This window comes from Pinus tabuliformis, chromosome 1_1 (genome assembly GCF_031772625.1).
Source record: "Pinus tabuliformis cultivar Carrire ecotype Pingquan chromosome 1_1, CPIR1, whole genome shotgun sequence".
NCBI classification, from domain to species: Eukaryota; Viridiplantae; Streptophyta; class Pinopsida; order Pinales; family Pinaceae; genus Pinus; species Pinus tabuliformis.
Genome location: NC_142297.1, coordinates 685,953,526 through 685,969,617, shown reverse-complemented (window position 1 = coordinate 685,969,617; position 16,092 = coordinate 685,953,526). Strand labels below are relative to the sequence as shown.

At 36.9% G+C, this 16,092-nt stretch overlaps 2 protein-coding genes across 2 annotated transcripts; both read left to right on the top strand.

Annotated features, from left to right (window-relative positions):
• The first annotated feature begins 8,410 nt into the window (after positions 1-8,410).
• Positions 8,411-9,397, top strand: LOC149215271 (uncharacterized). The gene is made up of 2 exons (XM_089389679.1): positions 8,411-8,610; positions 8,735-9,397. The coding sequence occupies exons 1-2, from the start codon at positions 8,411-8,413 to the stop codon at positions 9,375-9,377; spliced, it is 843 nt and encodes a 280-aa protein (XP_089245805.1). The 3' UTR covers positions 9,378-9,397.
• A 4,161-nt stretch (positions 9,398-13,558) lies between these two features.
• Positions 13,559-14,728, top strand: LOC149215270 (uncharacterized). Its single transcript, XM_089389678.1, has 2 exons — positions 13,559-13,758; positions 13,883-14,728. The coding sequence occupies exons 1-2, from the start codon at positions 13,559-13,561 to the stop codon at positions 14,523-14,525; spliced, it is 843 nt and encodes a 280-aa protein (XP_089245804.1). The 3' UTR covers positions 14,526-14,728.
• Positions 14,729-16,092: the final 1,364 nt, after the last annotated feature.

The following is a 16,092-nucleotide window of genomic DNA, read 5'->3' as shown; positions in this document are numbered from 1 at the left end:
AACAAATTCTTTAATGGCCATATGTATGGGGTTGTATAAGTCTGCCATTGCAGTTATTTAACTATGAGCATATATAGCTTCCCTGCATTTATATCTATGAACAAATTAGTTATCTATTGTTAACCCTTAATTATCTAACAAAACTTACATGCCCTGAACCAATGAAGATCAGTGCACCAAATAGAATGAAAAATATACAATTGAAACATTCAATTTGTTTCAATTTACAAAGGAAAATTCTCCAACAGCTTTGAGTGGATTCTCAATTTACACAGTGCAGTTTTGATCTATAACACTTGATTTATTGGACATTCAATTGAGAAGACAAATTTCTCCAAACTGCTTTGAGTGGATTCTCATTTATACAACACTTTTCCACTAGTTTACATTTTGATAGTCCCATGAATTTAATACTATTGTCGCTGCTCTCAATTGACTTTCATAACATTTCCCTTAGGCTTCCCTTTTAAAAGCTGATCCTCTCATGGCATCCATCACATGTCTTCACCTCGTCCGTGAAAGATTTTGTCAGGAACTTCACTCTTTGTATTTCAAATGAAGCCTCTCTTGCTATTTCACTGCTCACCAATCCACTAGTTTCATCTTGCAATTTTCTTAAATTCACTTTAAAAATAATTTTCGGGTTCCAACCACTCTGAATGACCGCAATCCACTTCTCTTTAAAGTTTGAGATCAATGGATATCATTATTAATCCATTGCACTTTTGTAGAAAGTCATTAGATTGACTAATTTGAGTATATTTACAGTTAAGGAAATTTGGGGTTATTTTGGTTGGGCTGAAAATAACAAATTCTTTAATGGCCATATGTATGGGGCTGTACAAGTCTGTGATTGTAGTTATTTAACTATGAGCATATATAGCTTCCCTGCATTTATATCTATGAACAAATTATTTATCTGTTGTTAACCCTTAATTATCTAACAAAACTTACATGCCCTGAACCAATGAAAATCAGTGCACCAAATAGAATGAAAAATATACAATTGAAACATTCAATTTGTTTCAATTTACAAAGGTAAATTCTCCAACATCTTTGAGTGGATTCTCAATTTACACAGTGCAGTTTTGATCTATAACACTTGATTTATTGGACATTCAATTTAGAAGACAAATTTCTCCAAACTGCTTTGAGTGGATTCTCATTTATACAACACTTTTCCATTACTTTACATTTTTATAGTCCCATGAGGTAGATTGCCTCCTCATTTGAGACTGTTTGGTCATTTGATTTTTGTATTTAGCCATTATCTCTTGTCCAGAGTTGGAATGGAATGTTATTATTGAATTCCCAAACATCGCAGCAATGATGCCAAACAAATGGAGGAAATGGCGCGGACAGAGAATTTTATGTGATGACACGATGCCCAACACGTGGACCTCCACGATGGACAGGTGTCATACCAGATCCATGCGCTTTGACATGTGGTTTTGCGATGTGGCGGGGAGGGCGCACAGAATAACTTATAGAAATAGTTTTATCATAATTAATATTTTACAGAAAGACATATTCCATTGAAAATTTCTTATCAACACATAGTTAGGTTGCCACAAGAAATCACTAGTAGGTTGTAAGCCAAAATGTTTCTTGTGACAAGAAAAAGATACAATCTAGTGTTGTAAGCCAATATGTTTTTGTGACAAGAAAAAGATACAATCTAGTGTTGTAAGCCAAAATGTTTCTGTGCCAAGAAAAAGATACAATCCATCCAAAATCCACATCATAATGTGGTTAGAACCAAAAACATATGACACCCCTATTGTTTATGGCCTTGAGAATCTTGAGAGCCAAAACTCCGAAGTTACCTTCTTGAGCCAGGTAGGTTGGCCTACTAGTCAAAGGCTGATTAGGAAATGGTTGATTGCTGCCATATGATTGATTCCAATTTGCAGCTTCCAAACATGGAGGTACTGAGTACCCATACCTAACATTTGCACTACTGACCCCTGCATTAAGTGGAGGTGTGTAATGAGCATAGAGAGAATTGACACCAACTCTTGTAGGAACAAGGCGAGTGGGTAAACCCTCAATTTGATAGTGTGGCATTTGAATGTTTATGAGATCTTGGAATAATGGTGTATTATCTGCAATGGAGTCCAATGAGTTTGAAATAATCCTGGTTTCATCAGCTATTCTTGTATCGTTGATCATCCCTTGTTCCTTTTCAAGCATTTTTTGTGCCTTTCATTTTTCCTTTTCCTGTCTTTCCACTTTCTTTTGTTGGTCCTTAACTTGCCTTGCTTTATCTCTTTCAATCCTTCCATCTGCTCGACGTTGTGCTGCAATAATCCTTGCTGCGTTCTTCTCCTTGACTAGATCCTTCTTTTTCTGTTTTAATTCTTGCATTTCCAATTTCTTTTTTCTCAGACTCAACTAATAGGTTTATATAGTCCTCTGAGGTGAGTAATTGTGATCTTCAGCCCAGATGAAGACTACCCGGTGCACCTTGCTTTTTTTCATTGATACTCTCTCTACTAGTAGCTTTAAGAACCGTTCACGTGTCTTCTCCACCCCTCCCACCTGCATGTCATTGCTTGGTACTTCCCTTTTAGTATCTGTTGGAACTGATTGAACTATATCATTATCTTCATTTGATGCCTCATTATGTCCTTCATCTTCTTCCATTGATCTATTGTCCACAAAAAAATGAACAATTTCACTATTCAATTCTGCTGGTTGTGATGGCATGTTCATGCTTTCTTCATTGGTTGCTGAGACACTATGTGCATTCATATTGATTATTGCTTCTGCTAGCCATGAAGGTGGGGTTACTTGGCTTGGCAATGCCAATTGGTCATTGTCAACTGCATGTTCAACAATATCATTAACAATATCAGAACATGAATTTCATGTTCTTGAGTTGGTTGAATAATCTCCATGTTACTGCGAATTTGTTCATTGTTATATTGTGTTTCACACATAGTTTCATCATCTTCAGCATATAAGTGTCCTTGAGATAGGGAAATCATATTACTAGCTGCAACAACATCATCTTGGTCATCTACTTCTTGCACTTCTACACCTATTTGGGCATTCCCTTCTTCCTGACCATCCACATGAAACGCTTGGCTATAACCAGTATCATGCATAAGAGCATCATAGTTCAGTGGCCAAATTCCTATCCTCCTAAAGCCAACCTTGATATTTGATGGTGTCAAAGCCCTTTTAAAAGCTTTACTTGCAAGCTCTGCTAGCTCAAACATTTTCACCTCAACCCCTGGATTCTTTGCCATCCATGCAGCGCGCTACGACTTGAAATAGTTCTTGAAAGGGCCAAACACACTAACATCAAGGTGTTGTAGTCTGTGAGTGGTATGAGCGGGCAATGTCAACAGGTTGATGCCTAAATTATTTGCTTACTCAATTGTTTGTACAGCCATGTGGCTCCCATGGCCATCTAATATCAAAAGGTGTCTGTTATTAGGCGAGACGCCACTTGGTACCCATGTAGCAAAGTGAAAAAGTCAACTTAGAAATAGTTCTTTATTCATCCATGCATGGGGATGTGCAGCCATGCCTGCACCTGGTTCACAGTTCTGTATATAGATTTTCAGTTGATTTTTACCTTTGAATAGATAAAATCCTGGGATTGAAGTACCAATTGCATTGACACAACATAAAATAGTTATCCACTCCCTGCTCTTGGGCAAAATCTTTGGCACATTTCGGCTCCCTCTCTTGCTAATTAACCGCATGCCACAATTCCTCTTGGCTTGTAAACTTGTTTCATCATAGTTCCATATATGGTCTGCTCCATAAGAATGTTTATCGTAAGCACTAGAAGGTGTGTCATAGAACTTTTGCACAACTGCAGGGTGCAAATTTAATGCTCTGTCTCTGTCAAGTCCCTCAACAATACGTAATACAAGTTGTGGATGCCTTTTTTTAAACCCAAACCACCATGATTTACCAGGAAACCCATCTTTGAATGGGTTTGGCCTCCCTTGACAGATTTGAGCAACTGTTGATTTAAGTTGCATCAAATCTAGCCCATGTCCCAGTTGGGCCATCTCTTTACACCACTCAACCACCTCGGCCTCCTCCTCATCAAGTCATAACTGTAAGAGTCCCTCTACATTTTTTATGAGTTAGTCCATTTATCCAATAATGTATTGATGAGGGAGGAATACCATGGTTTTTTGCAGATGCCTGAACTGAGTATCCATTAAACTCTATGTCATCAATTGCAACTAACATTTGTTCTTTTGTCCATCCCCTTATAGCATTGATCTTTTTAGTTGAGCTTTCCCCTTGGATTGTCGTTGATGGTGGTTCTGTGGCTGATGGCGTGTTAACATCAGCTGCTGTCCCATGGTCATCCTCAACAATGTTCCCTGGTGCATTTTTGGCATTGACATCAGCGGGTCTGCCCTCATCAGACGATGTGCATCACAGCTGCGCATCCCTTGTCACTCTCCTGCCACTTCTTGTATGAGCAGAGTAACTTCCTTTTGCCATAGATGCAACAACCTGTAAAATTATTGCATGCATTTAGACATTAGAATATTTGTAAATTATGCTTCATTACTTTTGCAAAAATACTTTTCCTTTATTACAGGAAATTATCAACATGTATGTTACAGGAAATCGAATTGCATTACATATGTTACAGGAAATCGAATTGCATTACTTCGTAGTCTCTCCATTGCCTGCTTTTTCATTAGTTTAGCAACTTTTATATGTCTTCAAGTAGGATTCTATGATAGTTGTTTCAAATATCATTTTCCATTTTTTTTGCTGTTTGGCATTGCCAAAAATGTCTCGGTACTGCAACTTCTCCATTGCAGTCCATGGCCATCATTCCAGGCATAAATTCTATGCTGGGAACAACTTGCAAATGTCATTCCAAGTAAATCCATAGTTCATCAATTTAGCAACTTTTATATGGATTCAAGTAGGATTCTATGATAGTTGTTTCAAATATCATTTTCCATTTTTTGCTGTTTGGCATTGCTAAAAATGTCTCAGTACTGCAACTTCTCATGGATTTTCAAAATTTGGCTTCCTTTTCCTGAAATAAGCAGTCAAAATTCACCTCCTAGGGCCACCTGCAAAAATTAGTTTTCACATTGAGGGATTTACATTTTAATATTTTCTCTAGGTTTTGGATAGCACTCACAACCTCAAATGTCTAATATTCCTTATCTCACCAAGATGGGAGAATATTCCCACAAAAAATGAAGGATGTGAGAATGGAATACCATATCAAGGTGTCCATGAAATACATGAATAACTAGGACCCATGATCACACCACATAAATTTTGTTACATTGATTAAGTAAAACATGCCACTTGCATGGAATATTTTTAATCTTCAATTTTGCGTTCATTGGAGAGACCATAGGTTTGATTTGGAAATAGTAGTTGAAGAGGAAATTTGCAAGCAACAATCTCAAGGAAGAATAAAAAGAAGCAATGCCAAAATCTCAGAAGTGATGAAAACCAGGGTAACTGTCAAATAGTTTATTAATGTTTTTTTTTCCTCCTTTGACCATCTCAATGCATGATTCCTTTGAGCCCATATCTCACTATAAAACACAACAAAGATAATGGTCCATGCCAATACCACAATGATTTTTGATATCATACTCATTCAAATTAGTGAAGTCTCTCTTGAAACTAAACTGTATTGTATTCTAGCATCAAGCAATGATTACCAAAAACATAGGCTTACCTATGTAATGAAGGCACTAAAGAGCCCTGTTGATGTGTCTCTAGTTTATGATAAATTATAATCAAGATTGTTTTCTCTTGTTCTCATCATTGTTCCCATATGGTTATTAAATAAAATTTTGAATTTATTTTTGCTACAGTAGCATGGAACTCTTTTGAACCGCGTCCCTATTATCTTCAAGAAAACCAAGAAAAACCTCCCTCGTAATATTTAGTTACTCTGAATATTTAGTATTGCTAGACAGATCATGTAAGAACTCTGATAAATGAAAACAATGAAAACAGAACTGTAAGAACAATGACTTTCAATGGTTGTTTGTGAAACCATCCAGGTATCCTTCTAGTAGTTATGGCCAGACAGATCATGTAAGAAATCTGGTAAATGAAAACAATGAAAACAGAACTGTAAGAAGAATGAGTTGTAATTCATATAACTAACCGGGATATATTGGCAACTGTTTTGTGATGTTGTCTTCAAGTTTGCTGAATAGTTTGAAAGCATAAGATGCAACTTCAATAGTGGGTGGAATTCTTTTATAGCTTTGGGCACTTGAATTTAATTAGTGAACATGGATGCACATGGATTGCAATGGCTTCATTTTGAATGTGTGGTCTTGATTTAATTTGATGTGATCTAGTGGTTGGGAATTGGTTATTTGTTAATCCATGTGCTTTGATATGTTTTAATGAGAAATAGAGTGAGTTGGGTGTCATTTATTGCAGTTATTGGGTCTGGGTGTCATTTATTGCACAAAGTGGGTTTAAATGTTAATGGGTTGGGTGTCATTTATTGAACATAGGGTGTTTAGTTGTTGAACAACACAACAATTATGGCTGACATACATTCCCTTTTGTTATGTGTAGGTAGGCATATTTATTTGGGATGCAAAGCTGCAGTTCTGATGAGTAGGGGTTGAAGTGACTGCTGCTTTGTACTTCTCGAATAGACCATTTTGGAAGCCTTTATGGTTTTAGCTGTTTTCTAGTTGGGTCAATATGGTTTGCAGCCTTAATTAGTAAAATACTATTTATGGACAGTTGTGGGCCCAGTCAATGTATGGGGAAATTTTGGACATAAATTAATACTTATTTATACTTAATGTTATTTATTTTGTTTAAATATTGGTTTCAAAAGTCTCAATTTATGGTAGTTTGGTGGGACCAGTACTATATCAATTACTGGTCCCTGCACAACCTTAGGAATCTCTCCCCTAACGTGAGTTAGTAAATGTCGTTTACTAGCCAGTAGCAATATGTGAGAAAAGTCTGTTGGGCCTGTTTGCGAACAAATTTTTTTTTTTAAATATAACCTTCCATTGCGTGCTTCCTCGGACTTACTCGTATGTCACACAATAGTTGTCGAGGTTGCCACAAATCTTTCGAGAAGCTACGAATACAAGATAATGAATCTTCAGAAATGTAGCCCAACAAGCTAGAAATAAAGTATAAGGAATTAGTTGAATATAACTCAATATCAACAAATGAAAGGTTTAGATAGATAAACAGAAAAGGTTGAGATAACATAACTGGTCATCCTCAAAGACAGACTCTTTGTCATTAGGACTCCTTATTATGACTATCACTCTTTTTCATTAAATTAATAGGTTTTTTTTATCTCGGTCATTTTAATCATTTTGTTAATTGATACTTTGAAATGATTTAAATTAAAAAATGTCAATAAATTTTTTAGTGGTTACTCTATCCATAAATGAAATTGAAAATAACAATTTCCTTACATATCTAATCTTTAACTTAATTTCTTACTAAAATATGATTTAAAATTTGCTACTTATATATATTTCCACTTATTAGGATTAGACAAAAATAAAAACAATCCACTTATTAGGATTAGACAAAAATAAAAACAATTATAAAAATTAAAGAAAAATGAAATTAAAAATAAAATTTGAACACGTGGTTTCGTGTGTTAAATTGTGTGTGTTACATTAGAAAATGTGTGAGTTGTGTTTACAATCATGTGTGTTAAATTGTGTGCGTTACATGAGAAAATGTGTGAGTTGTGATTACAATCGTGTCATCTCCATGAGTTGCTCCATTGCAACGCGTTTTAAATAGCTTTCATTGTGAAATAAATGGCTTTGACTGGTATTTCTTAGATCAAGATTTTTAATTACTGAGTTCTGCATTCAATGAACTATTTTGATAATATCATGCGATTACCATTTCATCTTCTTGTAGCATGATTGTTTTTATGTGCGTTTTATTTATTAATTTATTTATCTTAGTTTTCAATTGGTTTCATGAAAAGCTTTTACATATTTAATAATTTTTGTTTCATAAAAAAGCTTGTCAAAATTATAAGTTCCCTAGGTTCATAATTAAGTGGCAAATATCTATTTGGTTTTAATCTTTTTATTCCTTTTCATTTATGAATATTTGTTTTTAGATTTTTATCCTTAAAACATTTCATGTAAGCCGTGGATGTTAAGAGGCATACTTTTCTATGACTATCTTGCTAGATCTTTTCTTGCGGTGTAAATAGTGTGCCATTATTTTTTGGGAAGTGGTGTTATCACTCAAGAAAAAATATTTTAAAATCTGAACATCAATTTTTTAATTATAAAGGTTTGGTGTCTAGGCTTATATTTCTCAAGATATGGACAAAATTGGTATCACTGGGTCAAATGGCACCCCTTACATATGACAACTGGCAAATAAAATTGATCACCGCCAAGCAGAGAGTGAAATAGATCGTATGGATTGGATTGATAAAATAACAGGAGTAATTGTTTCACTTTTGTGTTCTCAAATACCAGAGCAGAAGCTGCCTTGTAATCCAATGAGCAGTGGACATCAATCCACAGCCAGTGAGAGCAGCTCATTGAGGGCAGCAAATGGTCTGCAGTCCAAAACCAAAGACAATTCTCGGGCAATAAGGGATGTACTGGAGAATATGTGATTTACCTAAATTGTGGTGGTTGTAGCAATGCTCGTTCTGGCATTTCTCATTTCTGGCACTGGTATCATTTGGAAAGATGAAAATGTGAAAAGTAAAAAGAGTGCGGAGGATATAACGAAGGAAATCAAGGAGGAATCAAGTGCATGTGATATCATCCTGGGTAGCAAGGCAACCCCCAAAGGTGAAGGCATTTCTAGTGGTAGTAAGTGACATTACAGCTCTTGTCGCTCTCAGATTCGTGGTTCACAACCATGATAATCTCTTCGTTGCTGCCGAAGCAACACATGCTGTGGGCATCTCTGTCTTGATCTACAAGCTCTTCAAGGAACGGAACTGTGCAGGCTTATCACTTAAATCTCAGGAGCTTACTGTTATATTCTTAGCAGTGAGGGTGTACTGCAGTTTTGTTATAGAATATGATATACACACAGTGCTTGATTGTGCAACATTAGTCACCACTTTGTGGGTGATTTACAGGATACGTTTCAAGTTGAAGGCAACACATGATGAAGATTTGGATAATTTTCCGATATATTATGTGGTGATTCCATGTGCAGTACTTGCCCTTTTTATCCATCCATCAACATCCCATAATATTGTAAACAGGATACTTTGGGCCTTTTGTGTTTACCTTGAAGCTGTTGCAGTTTTACCCCAGCTTCGCGTGATGCAAAATACAAAGATAGTTGAACCATTCACAGCCCATTATGTGTTTGCATTGGGTATTGCAAGGTTTTTCAGCTGTGCACATTGGGTACTCTAGGTTTTGGATAGCCGTGGCTACTTGTTTTGCATTGGGCCATGGCTTGTGGCCGTTCATGGTACTTTGTCAGAGATTGTTCAGACTTTTATTTTGGCAGACTTTTGCTACTAATATGTTCAAAGTGTTGTAGGAGGGCAACTTGTGCTGCGGCTTCCTTCAGGAGTGGTGTGATTTCAATCTAATGGCTCCGCTGAAGTTTCTATGGAACTGGTGTATGCTTTGGATCTGGTGCCAAAATGTGCTTTTCCGCAAAAGCAATTACTTCTTGCAGCAATTGACATGGCGGATGCAGGCTCAAAATCAAGAGGTTATGTAGTATACTCAACTTGCTCAATTACGGTTGCAGAGAATGAGGCAGTTGTGAACTATGCACTTAGCAAGCGTGAGGTAAAAGTTGTCCCATGTGGTTTGGACTTCGGTCAACACGGGTTTATACATTTTAGGGAGCACCGCTTTCACTCATGTTTGGAAAAGACAAGGCATTTAGAAAGAATTTAATCAAGATTTGAGCTCAAACATCACTGTTCAATCTCATCATCAGATGCTTAGGCAGTCCAGAATCCTTACGGAACAGGCTACTGATCCATTTGTTAATTTGGAAAAGAATGAGACTATGTCTAACAATGCTTGTTCTCATCCTAGAACCACATCAAAGCTCTTCTTACCCGATAACCTTACTCTTTCAACATCACTTCAAGTCTTATCATCTGCGTTATCTTCTTCACATCCAAGAAGCAATAACCTAAACTCCACTGGTCCTCCAGTATATGATCAAAGTCCAGTGAGTAGCATTAACGTTATTGGTCCAGAGGAATTATTGATAGAAAATGAAAAGGGAAGGCAATTTAATGATGCAGAAAAGCCTGAGGGGATGGATTTTCGAATTGGACAGTTGACAGAGAAATTTTCTTCAGACATTGGTGTTAGAAATGATGAAAATATGGGCAAGATGATGCTTCAGAATAGTTTGAAGGATAAGTCAGAGGTGGATCTTTGTGGAAAATTCATAAATAAAAAATCAGCAGGGCATAGTTCCAGCTCATCATGTTCACCCATAACTTCAATAACCAAGTGTGAAGGGAAACATGCCTCTACTGCAAGTGCAAAAGGAGAGGATTGTAAGGAGTTAAAGCAGAACTGAAACATTATACTGAAAAAGGCCCTGATGTATTTTTCTTTAATGCTAAAAAATCTGACATACTGGGGTGGACTAGCAAGACAATGAACTTCGTTTTAGCCTCTTTCAGGCAGCTATTGAAGCTCCAAGGATTCTTAATCTCTCAAGAAATGAACACTTTATATATATATTCAGTTTGAAAAGCTTCAGGACACATAAAAAGAGACATTTCAAGATAATGAAGCTCAAGACAGTCAGATTTGTTGAAGAGGATGACTAACGCTCAACAGTTTCGTGGCGCGCTACGAAACTGTTGAAGCTTCATAATTTAAACTCAGTCAACCGATTTTGTGAGACCGAGGGAAAAGTTTTGAAAAAGGAATATCCTCAAAGGGTGATTTAAAGGTATCAACTTTCAACAAGGGCAAGACAGGTAGAGGAAACATATATTTTAACCCAATTCTGAACTTTTTGTTATAAAGTGGTCACATTTACTAGTCCATGGTATGTCAGACAGCTTGGAGGAGGTTTTTATCTTCACACATGGCAATGGTGGACAACAGATCAAGGACATGGCATTCTGATATGTTTTGTATAATCAAAGATGAAGGGCATAGTTCATTGGATTCGAACATCTTTGAGGAAAACCAAAGGCCGATAAAAAGGGACAATTTTATATTTTTCAGGGGAAATGGAGAAAGTGCGACATCAAAGTCCAGCAAGCAGCTACAAACACCTACCATATCCAAACTAAAAGATACCACTTGTCAGGGAATAAATCTTGATTGTAATAAATGCTATGTTCAGCATGATGTAGAATTAGAATCCTAATTGTTTTAGGTTTCTAGAGCTGTCAATTAGTAGTCAGTTGTATTTATTAGTTTGTTAAAGGGTTAATAGGTGTCATTAGAAGTAGTTTTCGAATTCCCCTCATGCTGGAGGAGGAATCTCGATTAGTTAGAATAAGAGCTCTATATATGGCTGAAACAGGAATGTAATGGTGGTTGGAAAATTTTATGACAGAGCATTGTATTTGGCTTATGTAAAGACTCACTTTCAGTAATATAACTTTGATTTTACTTCTCAGGATTCATGAAGGATTTCCTATATTCAGAATGTGTGATGTTGTCATTTTCTTAGTTTTGTTTACAGTGGTATGGATGTATAATCACTCAGAATCCACTGAATGTGCTCTGATTTCCTGTATGCATCTATAAATTGTGTGGTTTCATATGAGTGTATGTTCTGAATATTCAAATGCTGAATGCCCTAACATCCATGTAAGGTCAAGATATTTGTTATTATTGAGGTATTGTTGACTCCATAAGCCCAATGGATACTTGTTTAATGTATTTCCAGCAGTCATATTTGTCATAGTTGTTCTACAAGAGTTAGCCATCTTATTTTAATAAAAATCATTAATATATCCAGAGAGAACCCTCTCAGGTTGAGGAGGCTAAGCCTCAGCCTAAAGTAGGTTTGAAATAGTTACTTAGAGTCAACCTGACCAGCAGCCTATCAGGGTCTGATTTTGAGATAACATTTTGGTGCGTCTGCCGGGAGTCTGAAGATTATTCTTTCCCGAAATCAAGAGACTGAACTTCTGAAGGTAGCAGGAGCTCAGAAGAATTTTCGAGGCTGCAATCTACCTTGGCGACTCCATTGTTGAAGAATTCGAAATTCATAGATTCATGGTGATTCCACTGGAGTTATGAAGGACCCAAATGCTACCATTCTTATTTCAAGGTATGCATGCATAAATTTTTCAGGAATTCATGGTTTCCCAAATCATTTTCCCAAGGATGCATATTTTCTAAGGAATGGTCCAAAATTCAATGGAGAAGATTTGAGTTTAACTTTGAAGCATATATCAGATTTCTGTGATTTTACCGAGCTTCTTAGAGTTAAACATGAGGATGTTTGCATTATGTTGTTCTATGATTCATTTCAAGGGAAATGTAAATAGTGGATTGAAAGCTTTCCTGCCAAGTCTATTAAGTCATTTGAAGATTTTTGGTTTATGTTTTTGGAAGAATGGATAGATAGATCAGATGTGGTGGCAAACTCTCCTTCAATTCAAGGTTTCAAACAATGGAATGATGATCGTATTAATGAAAAAATAGATGAAAGTTTTTCTTTGTCCTTGTCTTCATATCTAAAATCATTTGAGTGCAAGGCAGAGGATAAGATGAAATTTTTGGATGAAGTTGCTAAAGACATTGAGAAAGACATTGAAGTTTTACAAGGTCAAATTCAGGCTTATAGTCTTCATAATCATGATCATTATTTTCAGAAGCTTTCTATGGCAGAACAGAAGGAGAGAGTGTTGGTTCCTTTCTCTTTCACGATTGAGGAAGTGTACACTGTTGTTGAAAATAAGTTTGCACAACCAGAAAGTTACAAGAATCATCAAGCTGATCATGTATTCTGGGATCCTATAGCCAAATATATGGAAGAGTTTTACTCTCCAGTGTTTCAGTTTTTCTATGAAGATCAGAGGCAATTTCAGTGGCAGTGGTCATCGCAATATCATAGTGGCTCTGAACTCCGATGTAGTCAAAGAACTCAAATATCAGATAAGACAAATGATTGGCTACATTGGAAATTTCACATTGATTGAGCTGAAAGAAGTTTGAAATTGATAGGGTAGGTAGGTAGGACAATGCAAATAAGCTCAAGGTTGACTGAGCATTTTTCAGTAGATGTAGATTTCTTTCTCCCACAGTGATCATCAAGTTTAAGCCCGAGGTGAAGGCCCAAGAAGCTGGAAAGGGATGTTTGTCAAGCAAATCTATGTTTTTCATAAAGAGGACAAAGCACTGGACTTGCATGTTCTTAGTGTACCACAGGGGCACACTATCCCAAGTGGAGCCACCTGTTATCACTCAAGAAAAAATATTTTAAAATCTGAACATCAATTTTTTAATTATAAAGGTTTGGTGTCTAGGCTTATATTTCTCAAGATATGGACAAAATTGGTATGTTTGGGTCAAATGGCACCCCTTACAGATGACAACTGGCAAATAAAATTGATCACCGCCAAGCAGAGAGTGAAATAGATCATATGGATTGGATTGAGAAAATAACAGGAGTAATTGTTTCACTTCTGTGTTCTCAAATACCAGAGCAGAAGCTGCCTTGTAATCCAATGAGCAGTGGACATCAACGCACAGCCAGTGAGAGCAGCTCATTGAGGGCAGCAAATGGTCTGGAGTCCAAAACCAAAGACAATTCTCGGGCAATAAGGGATGTACTGGAGAATATGTGATTTACCTTAATTGTGGTGGTTGTAGCAATGCTGGTTCTGGCATTTCTCATTTCTGGCACTGGTATCATTTGGAAAGATGAAAATGTGAAAAGTAAAAAGAGTGCGGAGGATATAATGAAGGAAATCAAGGAGGAATCAAGTGCATGTGATATCATCCTGGGTAGCAAGGCAACCCCCAAAGGTGAAGGCGTTTCTAGCGGTAGTAAGTGACATTACAGCTCTTGTCGCTCTCAGATTCGTGGTTCACAACCGTGATAATCTCTTCGTTGTTGCCGAAGCAACACATGCTGTGGGCATCTCTGTCTTGATCTACAAGCTCTTCAAGGAACGAAACTGTGCAGGCTTATCACTTAAATCTCAGGAGCTTACTGTTATATTCTTAGCAGTGAGGGTGTACTGCAGTTTTATTATAAAATATGATATACACACAGTGCTTGATTGTGCAACATTAGTCACCACTTTTTGGGTGATTTACAGGATACGTTTCAAGTTGAAGGCAACACTTGACGAAGATTTGGATAATTTTCCGATATATTATGTGGTGATTCCATGTGCAGTACTTGCCCTTTTTATCCATCCATCAACATCCCATAATATTGTAAACAGGATACTTTGGGCCTTTTGTGTTTACCTTGAAGCTGTTGCAGTTTTACCCCAGCTTCACGTGATGCAAAATACAAAGATAGTTGAACCATTCACAGCCCATTATGTGTTTGCATTGGGTATTGCAAGGTTTTTCAGCTGTGCACATTGGGTACTCTAGGTTTTGGATAGCCATGGCTACTTGTTTTGCATTGGGCCATGGCTTGTGGCCGTTCATGGTACTTTTGTCAGAGATTGTTCAGACTTTTATTTTGGCAGACTTTTGCTACTACTATGTTCAAAGTGTTGTAGGAGGGCAACTTGTGCTGCGGCTTCTTTCAGGAGTGGTGTGATTTCAATCTAATGGCTCCGCTGAAGTTTCTATGGAACTGGTGTATGCTTTCGATCTGGTGCCAAAATGTGCTTTTCCGCAAAAGAAATTACTTCTTGCAGCAATTGACATGGCGGATGCAGGCTCAAAATCAGGAGGTTATGTAGTATACTCAACTTGCTCAATTACGGTTGCAGAGAATGAGGCAGTTGTGAACTATGCACTTAGCAAGCGTGATGTAAAAGTTGTCCCATGTGGTTTGGACTTCGGTCAACACGGGTTTATACATTTTAGGGAGCACCGCTTTCACTCATCTTTGGAAAAGACAAGGCGTTTAGAAAGAATTTAATCAAGATTTGAGCTCAAACATCACTGTTCCATCTCATCATCAGATGCCTAGGCAGTCCAGAATCCTTACGGAACAGGCTCCTGATCCATTTGTTAATTTGGAAAAGAATGAGACTATGTCTAACAATGCTTGTTCTCATCCTAGAACCACATCAAGGCTCTTCTTACCCGATAGCCTTACTCTTTCAACATCACTTCAAGTCTTATCATCTGCGTTATCTTCTTCACATCCAAGAAGCAATAACCTAAACTCCACTGGTCCTCCAGTATATGATCAAAGTCCAGTGAGTAGCATTAACGTTATTGGGCCAGAGGAATTATTGATAGAAAATGAAAAGGGAAGGCAATTTAATGATGCAGAAAAGCCTGAGGGGAAGGATTTTCGAATTGGACAGTTGACAGAGAAATTTGCTTCAGACATTGGTGTTAGAAATGATGAAAATATGGGCAAGATGATGCTTCAGAATAGTTTGAAGGATAAGTCAGAGGTGGATCTTTGTGGAAAATTCATAAATAAAAAATCAGCAGGGCATAGTTCCAGCTCATCATGTTCACCCGTAACTTCAATAACCAAGTGTGAAGGGAAACAGACCTCTACTGCAAGTGCAAAAGGAGAGGATTGTAAGGAGTTAAAGCAGAACTGAAACATTATACTGAAAAAGGCCCTGATGTATTTTTCTTTAATGCTAAAAAATCTGACATACTGGGGTGGACTAGCAAGACAATGAACTTCGTTTTAGCCTCTTTCAGGCATCTATTGAAGCTCCAAGGATTCTTAATCTCTCAAGAAATGAACACTTTATATATATATATATATATATATATATATATATATATATATATATATATATATATATTCAGTTTGAAAAGCTTCAGGACACATAAAAAGAGACATTTCAAGATAATGAAGCTCAAGACAGTCAGATTTTGGGTTGAAACTGTGTTTTTGGAATTACCCAGCAGTTTCGTAGCGTGCTACGAAACTGCTGAAGAGGATGACTAACGCTCAGCAGTTTCGTGGCGCGCTACGAAACTGTTGAAGCTACATAATTTAAACTCAGTCAACCGA